At 38.3% G+C, this 15,213-nt stretch overlaps 1 protein-coding gene across 1 annotated transcript in view; it reads left to right on the top strand.

Annotated features, from left to right (window-relative positions):
• Positions 1–15,213, top strand: part of ATP10D (ATPase phospholipid transporting 10D (putative)) — a 29,969-nt gene that overhangs the window by 8,054 nt on the left and 6,702 nt on the right. The window contains exons 6-18 of the mRNA XM_062493636.1: positions 449–580; positions 1,382–1,509; positions 1,654–1,906; positions 5,319–5,554; positions 6,212–6,400; positions 7,800–8,412; positions 8,577–8,683; positions 9,569–9,695; positions 10,832–11,016; positions 12,168–12,477; positions 13,054–13,130; positions 13,679–13,804; positions 14,202–14,402. Of these exons, the coding sequence (XP_062349620.1) occupies positions 449–580; positions 1,382–1,509; positions 1,654–1,906; positions 5,319–5,554; positions 6,212–6,400; positions 7,800–8,412; positions 8,577–8,683; positions 9,569–9,695; positions 10,832–11,016; positions 12,168–12,477; positions 13,054–13,130; positions 13,679–13,804; positions 14,202–14,402 (2,684 nt within the window). The remainder of the gene's footprint in view (positions 1–448; positions 581–1,381; positions 1,510–1,653; positions 1,907–5,318; positions 5,555–6,211; positions 6,401–7,799; positions 8,413–8,576; positions 8,684–9,568; positions 9,696–10,831; positions 11,017–12,167; positions 12,478–13,053; positions 13,131–13,678; positions 13,805–14,201; positions 14,403–15,213) is intronic.

Genomic DNA, 15,213 nt, shown 5'->3' on the forward strand with positions numbered 1-15,213 from the left:
TACTTGCTTAGGACTTTTTCTTAACCAAAACTGAAGCTAGTGCTGTTCTAGTTCTGCTCTACAATTTGTAGAAAGGTCAGAGGTTGTTACACTAATCAATATGATGTATCCAGCCAGATAGTTGTAACACAGGTATAGGGTTTTGTAGAAAATGTTAGAAATAATATGGAAGGGTCAAGAATGATGTTTCTCTAGGAAAGAATATTAATGACAGTTAATGTGAGCTAATAATAGTTAACATATACATGACAGATTTTGATTTAACTTGTTCAGTTTTCTTTAGGGCAGAATTACTGTATTGTAGGAGAATCTACTTTGCTCATATTTATTATGGCTGTTCAGATATTAGTTAATAGTAATATTCTGTTTCCCAGAGCTTTAGAAATATAAAGCACTTGCAGTTGTGATACCTGTTATTAGAGAATTTCAACTTCCCTTTTGGTTGCAGGTCATGAAACCAAAGCTATGCTGAATAACAGTGGCCCTCATTACAAGCGCAGTAAATTGGAAAGAAAAGTGAACACTGATATTCTTTGGTGTGTTCTACTTCTACTGTTGATGTGTTTAACTGGTGCAATAGGTAAGTGAGAATTGTTCATATTCCTGCTATTTTCCTCTCTCAGCCTACAATGGTTAGTGTTTTATTTTGGGGCTGAATTGATTTTGTCAGTCTTCAACCATGTGTAATTTCCTGAAAGTTGGGAGTGCTGTGAGGTTTAAGTTCACGTTGTCTTGTTTCATCTGGAGTGTGATTAAAAAGCATGTTCCTGATATAAGTTTTTGGGTCTGGAGCCTGTTTCTCCATTTGATTTTTTTTCTCACTAACTGTTCTGCAAAACTCCTAGTTTCTCTTAGGATTTTTCAAGTAACATGAGATGCATGTACACACTGAGGTGAGAGACCTAGTGTGACTAGAGATGTACTGACTTGATATTTTAGGGGTTGTCTAAATTACTGGCTTGAGTAAATCTAAACAGACAAACTTTTCTGACTGATCATAAAGGTGTTTAAAATGTGTTTAATAAAACTTCTTCAGATTACACTTAAAAATGATGTGTTCGCTAGTAGACTAAAACCTGAACAAGCAGGGGTAACAAAATTAATTGCCAGAGGGTTTTTTTGGAGGGAAAAACTGTTTGTGAAGTGCAGTTAATATTTTTTACTTCTGAGATATGCTGTGTAGATGCTGTTGATAGAATGCATGTAGGTGTTTATTCATGTATGTATTGATACTTGGGACTCCTGTTGGGAAAAAAGCCCAAGAGATGAAATTGTAGTTTAAAGGCTTAGAAACAACTGCAGAGTATAACAGTTAACAGAATAACCCTGAGCTGTGATACACTTCACAAAAAACTGATTTTATCTTGTTCTTATTTTCAAGGTCACGGAATTTGGTTAAGTAGCTATTCAGAAATACCTTTTTTTAACATCCCCAGGCCAGATGGGAAATTGAGTCCTCCAACATTAGCAGGCTTCTATATGTTCTGGACAATGATAATTCTATTGCAGGTAACTGCTCTGCTTTGAACGTGGGTCATATTCTGATCTCATTTGTACCCTTGAAGTAACTCTTCCACTTCAGTAGAGCTACTTCATGTTTGTAACTGGCTAAAGACTTTGGTTTTATTTAATCCCTATGTTTTATTTTGGTAGGTCTTGATCCCTGTTTCTCTCTATGTTTCAATTGAAATTGTCAAATTGGGACAAATTTATTTAATACAGAATGACATTGATTTTTACCATGAGAAAACAGACTCAACTATTCAGTGTCGAGCACTAAATATTGCTGAAGACCTTGGCCAGATTCAGTATATTTTCTCTGACAAGACTGGAACCCTCACTGAAAATAAAATGGTTTTTCGGAGATGCAGCATTGCGGGACAGGAGTATTGCCATGAGGAAAATGGTAAGATGCTAAACCTTTGTTCACCTGGATCATTTTTCCAACATATTTGATATCCTGAATGTTTGTTACTCATTATGGAAGAAGTTATGCCTACTCTTTTTTTTTTTTCTCTCCATGGAATATTCAGAACCCAGAACTTTGGAAAATTGCCCATCTACTATACTTTCTTTTTTTTTTCCCCTCCAACTAGAGTATCAATGCTAACCTAGCATTTTAAGATTTAAACATCCTGTTCACTGTCATAGCAGTGTCTCACCTTTATGTAGTTAAGGATTTAAGACTCCACTTTGACATAGTTCTGCTCTTGAGTATATAGTAACCCAAATTAAATACGCTTAACAGTATTAATACATTATTTAACAGTAACTTTAAGGTACAAGCCAATCAGATGTGTGTCCGTGTGTGTTAGTGCTGCAAAGGTAAATACCTTCATTGAAAATGACTGTTGTATTCTTACTTAGCTCTTACACAGCTGCATATTATTATTAGCCAAAAAGTCAAAAAGCAGTATTAATGGATAGTTAATTAATCTTATTATCTAAAGGTGTAGGATCTTTCAATATGTTGGCTCTTGAGAGCCAACTTGAAGTCTTCTGGGAGCTGGGAAAAGATACGGCTCCATACACAAGAGAAGATTGCGCAGAGTGATGTGAATGGTTTAATTATCCATTTTATTAATTAAATAAAACCACAAAGTATTTATTACAGTTACCATGTGTGTGTATTAGTGCCTGCAGACATTTGCTCTTCTGCTGGTGGACGGTGCAAATATTCCATATGAGATCAAATGTGAGGTGCTGATGATGGGTGGACATGTGAGGCACAGCTGTGTAGGAAACCCTCTTTATGGTTTTGATGGGTTTGCTGCCAGATAGAATTGCTCACAACTACAAGCAACAGGCACACTCTGCTGGCCACAGCAATGGATCAGTTCAGCCCTTCTTTTGTTGTGTCACAGGACCAGATTTTGCAGAGAAGTTTTACAGCAATTTCTGCACATGTTTTGGAAGTGTTATGATGAGGGTTCCCAGATGCTTCTTTGCCTTTGCGTAATTGTACTGGGAAGGATGACAACAGCAAAGTGAGAAAAATGTTTTTAAGTTTTGAACTTGATGAATGAACAACTTATACAAAAAGAACGTTATGTTTTCAGAGCATCTCCTAAAGCAAGGAAAACTTTCAGACAAGAAACCAAAGAGTAGTGTGAGTGATGCAGCTGTGGCTGATTCAGGTCTCAGTGTGCCAGGGAAAATATGCCTCCACATGCTAGTGGTTCACACAAGGTTATCTTCCAAAATTATTAGTGTGTTAATTATGTACGTAATTACTTCCTCCTTTGCCCTGTCTTTTTCCTAGAGGGTAAACATGCATCTCTTCCTAAAAAATTAGAAATTACATGAGCCCTGAAAATGTTTGAAAAACATTGAAGGTCCTGATTTTAGTCCTGGTTTATATTTGTTTAGATGAATAGAGCTGCTGTTTGCAAGGCTCCTGCTACATATGGTAGGAGTTGCAGTGCAACACAGTGCAGTCTTTTGCATAGAAGCTGCCTAATCTGATCATATATTTCTGTGTTTATATCTGTATTTCCCAGGGTAAAGGGATGCCTGTGATTCAGTATAATCCTCCATAGAGATGTCCCCAGGCAGTGCTCTCTGAAGTGAAGTGTGCATCTTGGACCATGGCAGTAGAGCAGTGTGGTGTTGTAAGAGATGCCACATGTTACTTCAGACAGAGCATGCAGCTTCTCAGCAGCCTGGAAGCAGAGCAGAATGGACATGTGTTGTCTAAACCTGCCTCTACAAACACTTACTAAGTCATTGGTACTGCTTTCTGGGGAAGAGATCAATGCCTCATGTGGGATTTTGTATTTGGTAGTTATGGAGAGCTGCAGTCTGTTGTTTTCCCACTTACCTGTGTTTTAAAAGAGCTATGTTACCAGTTTTGTGTTGATACCAGGAAGATTGCCTGCCAAGGAAGGTATAAGCTCTGGTCCCTCTGTTTCCTTGGACTCATCAGAATAGCAGGGTGGGGGACAGGATTCTTTCATTTGTGTTGCAGAAAGAGAAGACAGTAGAAAATACAGGACTCTCAAATGACATAATAAACCTATTTTCATATTTAGAGCAACAGACCTGCGGACTAGTGGGTAGGATTTCTGTTTGCATAAAACAAGATGATACCCTGCTTTTCACTTCTTTCCTGTATAGTTGGTACCACCTGAAATAAAGAAACAGGGAATTAGTGGTGTTGCTGGACATGTCTGCAATGTATGCTAATGTTGGTTTTTGCCTAGGATGCTACTGTTTGTATTCAGACTTTAATGAAATAAATAGGCAACACACAGCTCTCAGAACAGTTTTTCCATGCTGTCAGTGGATTTTAGACATTGAAGTGCTAGTGTATGTTCATGAAATACTGTTTTCACAGTGAGAGGTAAAACTTGAAAGCTGAATAGTGTACATAGTTCCAGTGCTTTCCAGAGATTTCAACTTCTGGCATGTGGTCACACAGTCAGAACTCCAGTGCAAACACTTGGATATGTTCTTAATCAAACACGATAGCATAGGAGTGTTTCCATTTGCTACAGAGGTTCTTTACACCACTGATTTGTGGCAAGGAGAATTTACATCTCTGACACAAAGGTGTTACACATGTCCAGACAAAGTTTGATTATTGAAACTTGCTTTTCAATTAAAAACTCAGAAAATGTGTATCTTTTGTGAGGGGGTGTCCAGTACTGAGACAATAAATGCAGTTTAAATGAGTTCTCGCTAGCAGCTGTATTTGTCAAACCCCTGACATACAATCCTGATCCATCATAGCATAATGGCTAGAAAACTCATCAGGAAGTCTGGTCCCATTTTTATGGCCTAAAGCAGAATTGTTGCTATTATTCCTTATGAAATTCTTTGTTTTATTTCTTCAAGACCTTCAGTAAAGTCCTATTCACTGTTTTCTCAGACATTCCATTCTAGTATGTCTCATTGTCTTTGACAAGTTTTTGTTGATACCTAGCCTGAGTCCATCTTGCCACAATATGGAGCCCTTGTGTCTTCTAATAGCCACAGTGTGCACAGAGAATAGGCTGTTTCCTATCTCTGTCCAATTTCCCTTCACTTGAACATGCATTTGACTCCCATCAATGTGCCCTTCTGGAGGCTGTGTAACTCCAGCTTACCTGTATCCATGTGACTCACGTTATGTAGAACTCTGATCATTCTCGTCCCTCTTCTGGATTCAATCCAGTAGAATGCTGCTGAAACAGGAAGACAGTGTGGTGACTTGTTACAGGTTTAATTTTTCATAAATGGTGTGTTATTCTTAACTGTATAACTAATTCCTTTAGGTGGTATTTTGACCATGTTTCTTTTTGCTCATGGAACAATAATTTTGTTTTCCTTTTCCTTAGCAAAGAGGTTGGAAGCCTATCAAGAGATGGATTCAGAGGATGAAGATTCAGTTGATCGTCAGTGTGGCTCTTCAACCCCTACATCAAAATGTCAGGGGCACAGCGACAGAGCTGTGTGTGAACCTTTGAACAGAAAGTCTTCAAACCAGTTGTCTGGTAGTTACTCTGCATTCAAAAGGCAAGATGAAGCAGGTGATATTCCCCACTCAGGACACATGGCTTTCAGTAGTCCCATTGTAAGTAGAAGCTGTTGGGTTTGATGCTAAATTTCTGAATTAACTAATGAGAGTATCTCTTTTTACTCCCATTTGATCAGATTGGTTGTCATTTAAGAAATCCTTTCTTTCTTCCACCCAAATCGGAGGTCTCATGATGGCTTGGTTGCATGCTATTTTCAACTGACATTGCAGACACATGTTGGTTCATGAAGGTGTATACTTTGAGTCTTGCTGCTCTGCATCCATGATCACTTCAAATAAAATTGCTAACTTAATAACAGTTTGTTATTTTATTTTGAGAGGTTTCTAGCATTTTCTTTTGGTTTTTAATAGAAAATATCTGTATGGCCAATACTTATCTGTAGTTATGAGAGGAAAAAACTCTGCTTTCTGTACCTGAAGGTGTCTAAATATCATTCATCATACTTAATCTCTGTTGACGTGTCTAAGGCTATGAGCTAAGCCTTCAGTGTTTACCTCTTTGGGCAGGAAGTTTGCTGTTTTCAATGGACTAGCACAGGCAGTGAAGATGCCAGTGTTCCTGTTTCCTGGTGTAACCAACCCAGCACAGGAGGGAAGTTGTAGGAGCTTCTACACTTTGATCATCTGTAACTGATTTATTCTCCAGAGACTAAGTTTATAACCTGATGGACAGTTTTATTCATTTCATAATAGGAAACAGATGTTGTACCAGACACACAGCTGCTGGAGAAGTTCAGTCAAATTTCTTTTCGTTCCTATCAACAATCAGAAGAAGCTAGCAGCAAGTTATCTTTGGAGACAATGTATATCACTGACTTCTTTCTTGCTCTGGCAATCTGTAATACTGTTGTAGTTTCAGGCTCCAATCAGCCACGTCAGAAGGTAAGATGGCCTTGCTTTTGACTTTTTGGCCATATTTGCAAGTAGCTGCTCTCCTTTTGGTTCAATTACGAAAAGAAAAATACATTTAACTGACATTTTAAAAATTATATTTTTGACCTCTGCTGGTTTGTCCTATTAGAAAGAAGGGAATTACTGTAAAACCATGGAATGCAATGAGGTAATGAGTAAAATAATGCTGATAAATTGGCTTCAATCTTTTTGTTTCTGAGACAACTTGTAACTTTTACAAGACAAATTTGAAGATTAAATTGCAGTGGTAATTTTTTCCATATTCTAATTATGGGCATTTTTAGATACAGGTATAACTTCCTGTAAGAATACACTGGCACTCAGGTTACCTTCACAAATAGGCTATTGTTGGCTGAAAAATAAGAATAATCACTGAAGATTCACAGAATATTGAACTGAGAATGCTCTTAACTTGTTCCCTGACTATTCAAATAGAGATTCAGGAGAAGTATGGAAGATGAAGTTTTATATGCATATTAGTCTGATGAAAAATTGCTTTGCATTATGGCATGAAGTTGTCTCACTGCAAATTAGCAGTGCATTGCTAGGCTGCCCTGATTTAATAGTTTGGAGTGACCACTTGTTTTCTTCAGTGGACACAACTTTTTTTTTTTATAAAATAGTACTTTTTTTTCCCAAGTTTCAGTTAGGTTTTTTCAGTGTGGGATTTTCATAACCCCCTTTTTGCGAGTTTTGACTATGTTGCAGGATAATTCCCAATTTCAGCTTCGATTTCTTTCTCTCATTACCTGGTGATTTACATTCATTGACTTTGTTTATGGAAAAAATAAATTAGTGACATGTGCAGAACTAGATTTTGGTGTCCATCTAGGTAGTAAACCTACAACCATAGCTAGAGACATTCACAAAACATATCCTTGTGGGGTATGAAGCATCTCCTAAGTATAAATAAGCCTGGCATTTTAGTGTGCTTTCAAGCATTTCCAGAAAGTGTAGTAGGCAGCCTAGAGATCCATGTATGGATGAGGCAGATGAGTTCATAGTCAGTAGTTACCTATTCCTTAAATGGGATGGAAAAAAATATGCAGGTGAGAATCTTGCTTTTTTGAGATTAATATAATGAATAACTTGCTAGCAGGGTAGATGATCTCCAGGTAGTTAGATTAGGAGGAGCAAGGTGAAACACGTCCAGTTTGCAGATCTGAAGCTTATAGAGGCTGTTCACTGCAGTCATTTGGTTTTGTGTTTACTTGAGTTGTTGATCTTTAATACAAGCAGTCAAACCCATGGTAAATTTTAAAATACTACTTTCATTATGAAACATGCTTACTTTGTAAGGAGTTCTTCCTTAGTAAAATAAAATAGGAAGAATTTAACAGAAATTATTTCTCTGACTGTTCTTTTCCAGGTGAGACTCTCTTCGCTGAGCAGGATGCCTGTTAAATCACTTGAGGAAATCAGGCAAATGTTCCAGAGGTTTTCAGTCTGGAGACTAAGTTCTTCCTCACTTCCAAGTGTAAAGGAGTCATCAGAAAGCCCCAGTAGTTTTGTGAGAAAGCTGTCTATTTTTAGGATGAAACTGGCTTCATCTGCTTTGGATGGAGCTGCTCAAAGGGTTTCTGAACCTCAGAATACTGACAGCCCAGAAAATTCTCAAGTGCCTGGAGAACTACGTCTAGTGAATGTAGCTGCTGGTGATGAACCCAACTATGCTGTGTCATCTGCTGAATTATCTCCCATGCCAAAACTATGTTATGAAGCTGAGAGTCCAGATGAAGCTGCCTTGGTTCATGCTGCTAGGGCTTATAAATGTGTTTTACAGTCTAGGACTCCAGATCAAGTAACTGTGGACTTTGCAGGTCTGGGGTCTTTAAGGTTTCAGCTTTTACATATCCTGCCTTTTGATTCACTGCGGAAAAGGATGTCAGTGGTGGTTCGGCATCCAGTCTCCAAGAAAGTGGTGGTGTACACAAAAGGTGCAGACTCAGTCATGATGGATTTGCTGAGAACTGCATCTGAAGGTATCTATAGAACTTGTAATTCTTTGCCTGCCCTTGTCATTGTTTAATTATATGTTTTAACATTTTGCTACTTTAAGCATGTATTTAGGCCTTCAAAATTTTCCGCTAAATTTAGCCTAAACATGCATGTTTAATTTGCTTTTTCTTCTTTTTTTGTGTGATAGTGCATACTAATAATTCTGAAATTGAAGAGAAGATTAAAGAGAGAACTCAGCAGCATTTGGATGACTATGCCAGAAGAGGACTGCGCACTCTGTGTATTGCTAAGAAGGTATTTCTTTTAATATATATTTTGAAGAATGTTTGCAGTCTGTGACCAGCCTCAGTGATATCACCAGTGGATAAAACATCATGTCTTCTAAGCAGATTGTTCTACTGCCACATTATATTTATCCTGATGTTCTTTTAAGAGGAATTTGTAAGAAAACCCGGATCAGTTCTGACATCTGTTAAATTGCCATTGTTGCCAGTTTAGGATGCCAAACATCTTGGCATCCTGATTTTAAAGTAGATAATGTCAAATAGCCATATTTTTCTTTAGGAGTCATAAGCAGGTCTCCTTGTGTGAATCTTACCCTGGATAGAATTCCAGACACAGAAAACAGATAAGTTGTACCTATTTTATTTGGTCTCACAAACAGTTTGCAGTGCTACAAGCTGTGGATGCACAACTGAAGTGATGTTTTGAGATTCCATTTTAAATTCAAAGCTGCTCGGAAGTGAAATTCCATAGGGACTGAAACAGGCAAGAAGCCTCTTTACAAAGCTTTATGCAAGGGAAAGTACAGGCTGTGTGGCTGTACAGCATCAAGCTGTACCAGCTGTGCAGCAGCTCTGTGGCACTGTCAGTGCTGCAGGTGAGCAGCAGGAGGGAGATGCACTGTGCCCATTGCCCTGCCTGTCTTCCATCAAATGGAAATCTGTCAGGCCACCCAGGAACCTGCAGTGTGCCAATGAGTAGCCTGGCAAAGTAATCTAACACTCTGAACATTGTGCTAAATCCATGGACATCCTGGAGCATGTAAGCAGTGTGCTGCCAGGGGGCTGCACTTCTAGGTTCTGGCTATGGACAGCAGAAGTAACCACGAGAACACTTTTGATGCACTGTTGAAAACCCAGTATAGCTACATGCCATATGTTTTCCCTTCCTGTGTAGGTGATGAGTGATGCAGAATATTCGGAGTGGTTAAATCATCGTTTTTTAGCAGAAACCAGCATTGACAATCGGGAGGACCTGCTGCTTGAGTCTGCCATGAGGCTTGAGAACAAACTAACTTTGCTTGGTAGGTAGAAAATACTGTAACTCCCAGGAAAATGCCTATGATGTTCCTACTTGGAATTTGCTTGCAGAGAGGTGTGCTAATCTCAGTCTGTGTAACACATAGCTTTCCAAAGATTTAGAATTTATCATCACTCCTGAATTTTCATAAATCTCACTGGTAAGTTTGTACTAGTAAAGCACACTGAAGACAAATGATGCTCTCCTGTTGTTTGTAAAAATCTATTTTTTTGGTGTTTTTTGTATTGTTATTATTGGGTATTTTTCTGTCTTCACTAGAGTTTTTAAATGTCATAATAATGAGCACACAAAATGATAGTAACAAGTCACAGGACTGCCTGTGCAAATATTCAGAGATATCCCACTTCTGTGCTTATTTTCTATCAGTGTTGCATTCATGGCACAGCAGGTGTACTTGTGCTGTGTTCTCCTGTAATAACATGGAGAAAAAAAGTCAGGCATGCTTCTGCAGGAACCATTCCTCTGAAGGTCATTCGGCTGTGCAGAAATGAAACAAAAAATGTTTGCTGTAGGTGTGTGAAAGGTGCAGGCAGTCTGGGATAATCATTTTGGAGAACTACCCAGCAAATAACATTTGGAAAACAAAGTGCAAAGATCTGACTATGGTGGTAAAGGCAGCTCATACTAGAAGCTGAAGAGAGACAGATCCTGTTGTGTAAAGAGTGCTCTTTCCCTCATTTTGTGTCATATCTGCTTAGTACAAATGCCATAAACCTTGATACTAGAGGAATTCTGGGATTACTGCCTTCAGTTTCTGGAGAGAAACCACTGATGTGCTGCAGACTGATTTTTTTTTAAGGATATACAAGTACTCTTTGCCACTAAAGCAACAGGGAGAAGTCAAGCTGCTTTGGAGACCTGCTGTCTTGTAGGCTCATGTCTCCAGTGTGACAATAAGCAGTATGGGTTGGCTCTAACATTAAATGGAAAGTGAAAAATAAGGAGCTTAAATGACTTTGTACTGCCAAGGTGCTTGCTTTCAGGAATTTCCAAGCATGTCATGGTAGCATGTCTGTTTTGGGATGTGGGTACAGACAGAGAACCAGCTCATCCTGTCCCTTGGAGCATTTTGGTTTTGGAAATACAGCAGCACTAATCTTTCTGCTTGTCTAAATCAAGGTGCCACTGGCGTTGAAGATCGCCTGCAGGAGGGTGTTCCAGACACAATACAGGCATTACGGAAAGCTGGAATAAAAATATGGATGTTGACAGGTGACAAGAGAGAGACAGCTGTCAACATTGCCTATGCTTGTAAACTGCTAGAATCAGAGGACAGAATCTTCACTCTTAAATCACAGAGTAGGGTGAGTAGGAAAGTAGATTTTCTTCTCTGCTCAAAAATTCAATAAGGCTATTCCGCAGGACAGTACAGAAAAGCAAATGTTGTTTGCTTGGGAAACCAAAGAACATTTGCTTTTCTCTATTGTTCTTCCTTGTGCGTAAAACATGAAATCCTTTCTATGTATGTAACATGTTTCTTTATATACAGTCCTACATTATGTTTAATTATTTTAATTGAACAAACTTCTTTACTTCTCTCTGTGGTAAGCTAAGGTGTTGACATGGCCTCAGGTTTAGAGGATTATTCTTTTTATTTTTTCTTTATTTCTCTGCTTGTATGTATCTTAAGAAATACAATTTGTATATGCCATAAAAGATAGTGTGGCAACAAAGAACTGTGGGGAAAATAAAGTGGAAAAAGAAAGGAGTTTTAGTCCAGTTGTGTTTGAGGAAAGCTTGGAATTTGATTTGTGCCAACACTTTTCCCTTTACTCTGCTGGGAAATTAATGTGTTACTTGATGGTGAGAACTAAACCCCTTTTGCAGAAGTGCTCTTCCTCCCCCTAACTAAGCTTAGAAATAAAAAACAGGACTTGATACTGCTGCATTTCAAAGTAAAATTATTAGAAGACTAAGGAAGATGTATTGTCTTCTGTGTTCCATATACTTTACATATATTGACACCGTGAATTTTTTGAGCACCATGTTTTGATTCTAATAAGGTAAAACATTCTACAATGCCAGTTCTTCAGTAATTCGTGGCAGCTCACCTGTAATATGGTACAAAGTGCACTTTTGGCTTTGCATGCTAGACAAAAGAAACACAGAGAGGAAAATTTCTATCAAAGCTGTACTTATATTACAGAATTCATAATGGTTGCTTTCCCTGCTAGTCTGTGAAGGTTTTCTGGTTTGCATTGTTTTTTCTCTCTTCTCTTAATGCAATATTCAAGCAAATCTGCTTAAGCAAAGTTTATCACAGACACTTTTATTAACAACAGTAATCATCCTTTTTGATTTTAAAGGTGTATTCAGCCTCATATCTGTGCCTTTCAAGATAAATACTATACAAAGACAGCATTTTGCCTTTTCCCCATGTGTATTTTATGAATTGAAAAAGGAGGCAAAGTACTAATAGTATTTCATAAGATGTCTTTCTCTTGTCTTTAATTAGGATGCCTGTGCCTTGGTAATTAGCAAAATTTTAGAAGGCATCCAGAAGAATGCTTCTGTCAAAAAAAAAAAGAGTGAGAAACTTGGAAATGTCTCTGCAAGTCCCTCCACCCAAGCTCAAAGGTTCAATGCAGGCCTGGTTATTGATGGAAGGACTTTAGAACATGTCCTTCACGACAGCCTACAGAATATTTTCTTGGAACTCACAGAAAAATGTCGGGCTGTAGTCTGTTGCCAAGCCACGCCACTGCAGAAGAGTGTCCTGGTCAAACTGGTGCGAAGTAAGCTAAAGGCAATGACATTAGCTGTAGGTGAGTTTTGTATTTATCCTTCTTTCTCTGAAAAGAAATAGAAGCCAATTTCTTCTCTCATGTATTTTGTTAATGTCTGTCACAAAATTTATTTTATGAGCAAGATAACCCTTTGAATTGTAATTGTCTCTGACATAAGATGATGTTTGTCTTCTGAAGTAGCAAATTTAAATAAACTTATCTCAGTATAAAGCAGTCAGAACAGCATCAATCATACCATTTTTATATAATATGCAAAGCAGCAAGTAAGAGCATTTTTATTTCTCTCACAACCCCCCAAAATAAGAAGGCAGAGGGGAGATGACTGGCTGTGATTTAAAGCACCCATATTTTCTGATGCAGCATTGACAGCTAAATTCTGACAAAAGGAACAGCTATTATCTGTTTGGAGAGCATAGCTCAGTTTGGTCGGGCCTTCCATTTACTAATCCTGTTTTCCTTAATGTTTTTCAGTGTTGGCCGTGAAAATGTATTTCTCTGAACTCTCTGGTGTTTGATATTTGTCTTTGCCTGCCACCTCCGTAGTAACGTGATAGCCAGCAAAGTTAGTTTCAGTCTTTCCTCTTTTCTCTGTAGGTGATGGTGCCAATGATGTCAGTATGATCCAGGTGGCTGACACTGGTGTGGGAATATCTGGCCAGGAAGGCATGCAGGTAGTGTATCCAAAGACAGCTGCAAATGATGTCAGGTTCCATTTTAAATCAGTTCAGAGTGTACTCTAGAGACCCATTAGCTCCATAGTCTGTTCTCTTACATAGGTAAGACTTTGCAGCCTGAGCCTCACATCCGGGCCTTAGCATTCCACCAGGAGCAATCAGAAGCTGAATGCTGCAGGTCAAGCTCCAAACAACGGTTTTCTGCCTGTCAGTTAGCTCCATATTACTCATGTTATGCAGGGAAATGAGCAGCCTAAGTGTCAGTGTCAGTGATTTCTGTGCAGTGATTTATTGTGTGTTAATAATGATGACAGCCATATTCCTGCCTGTGCTGTGCTGGACTGATCTCTGTATGTTAGTTGTAAAGTCTTGTGTGGAAGGGGATATCTGAGTGAGGATAACCTGGCAAGCACTGTAAAAAATAAAGTATAAAAATAAATAAAATAAGAATTTCCAACAGTGAGTAAGTTGCTTGGTTGGCAGTATCTGAAGCTTATCTTTAATAGTTTGGTTATAGCATATCCTTTTCTTCGTGTGTGTTGCAGGCTGTGATGGCAAGTGACTTTGCAATCCCTCAGTTTAGACACCTCAGGAAGCTGCTGCTTGTCCATGGTCACTGGTGTTATACCAGACTTACCAACATGGTGCTTTACTTCTTCTACAAGAATGTGGTATGTAGCTGTCCCATTCCAGGGAAATTGCAGTTTATGTATTTTTGAGCATTGAAAGGTTTAGTAAGGATTTTTTTTTCTTTTTTTTCTCTTCCTACTGTGAATGGTTTCAAAAAGCATGTGTCAAACAGTTCCCTTTCCCATTTGCCTGCAGAGACCAGAGGTTCTCATTTCCTGGACTAAATTTCTCAATCAAAGGCGTTGTTTGATTTGATTAAACAGTGGGTGACGGGCATTACTAATATGATGGCAGCATAACTGTTTCAGCAAGTCACGTCTGGTTTCGGAATGTTTTCACAGATTACTTTAACCAGACCTAAGACCTACTGGTTTTTCTCTTGTTTTTAAGGCATTTGTCAATGGCTAATATTTCATCATGTCATCTTTGGCTTTTCAGACCTATGTGAGCCTCCTGTTTTGGTACCAATTTTTCTGCGGGTTTTCAGGCACATCAATGACTGACTACTGGATCTTGATTCTTTTCAACCTCCTTTTTACATCAGTGCCACCCATCATTTATGGTGTCTTGGACAAAGATGTATCTGCAGAGATACTCATGGAACTCCCACAGCTTTACACAACAAGCCAGAAATCTGTGGTAGGTTACAGAGTGCTTAGCCTGAAGCAAATTTGAATGATCAGCATTTGAACCATTTCTGTCTTTTATGTTTCATCTCAAACATTGTTTTAACTTACTTCCTTTATTAGGAAGTGTCTAGGCCTTTGCAGTATGTGCAGTATGTTTGGAAAACAAAAGCCTGTTTTCCAAAAGATCTTTTAGGCTCCTTTTAGTCATAGACCCAATCTTATCAGACATCTGGATGATAAAAGAAATTAAAGACTTCAGGCAAAGCCATATGCTAGACAAACATTGTTACCAGCATGTTTATTTCATTGATTGTGTCAGCTGTCAACATGCTTCCTCAAACGGTGATTTGTTTGAGCAAGATAAGGGCACTCTGTATACTCCCTGTCTTTACTTTGTCATGTAAGGGTTTCAACTGCCAAAAAACCAGAGCAGATTAATCCTTTAATCAAATAATCCTCAAATAACTTCTGTCAATCAGGGTACTTTTCACCTTACAGATATGTTCTGAAATTTGCCTTCCCACCTGAAAATGGATACATTATACCTGGTCTATCAGTAAATTCAGTCCAAACATTTAGCACAGAAAACCAAAGGGAGTGGGGGAGTAGGTTCTAAATCAAAATTACAGGAATCAGTGGGATTTTTCCTGATTCCTGCTTTACTTAGCATGAATTCTAGCATAATTTTAAAATTACATTTCTAAAAAAAATAATAATTAAAATAATATCTTTATTATAGCAGTTGAAGGCAGTGACATACGCAGCCTGAGACAAAATAGGTGCTAATAGTCCAGAGAGAGGAAACATTGACTATATGAGAC

Source organism: Cinclus cinclus, chromosome 5 (genome assembly GCF_963662255.1).
Source record: "Cinclus cinclus chromosome 5, bCinCin1.1, whole genome shotgun sequence".
Classification (NCBI taxonomy): domain Eukaryota; kingdom Metazoa; phylum Chordata; class Aves; order Passeriformes; family Cinclidae; genus Cinclus; species Cinclus cinclus.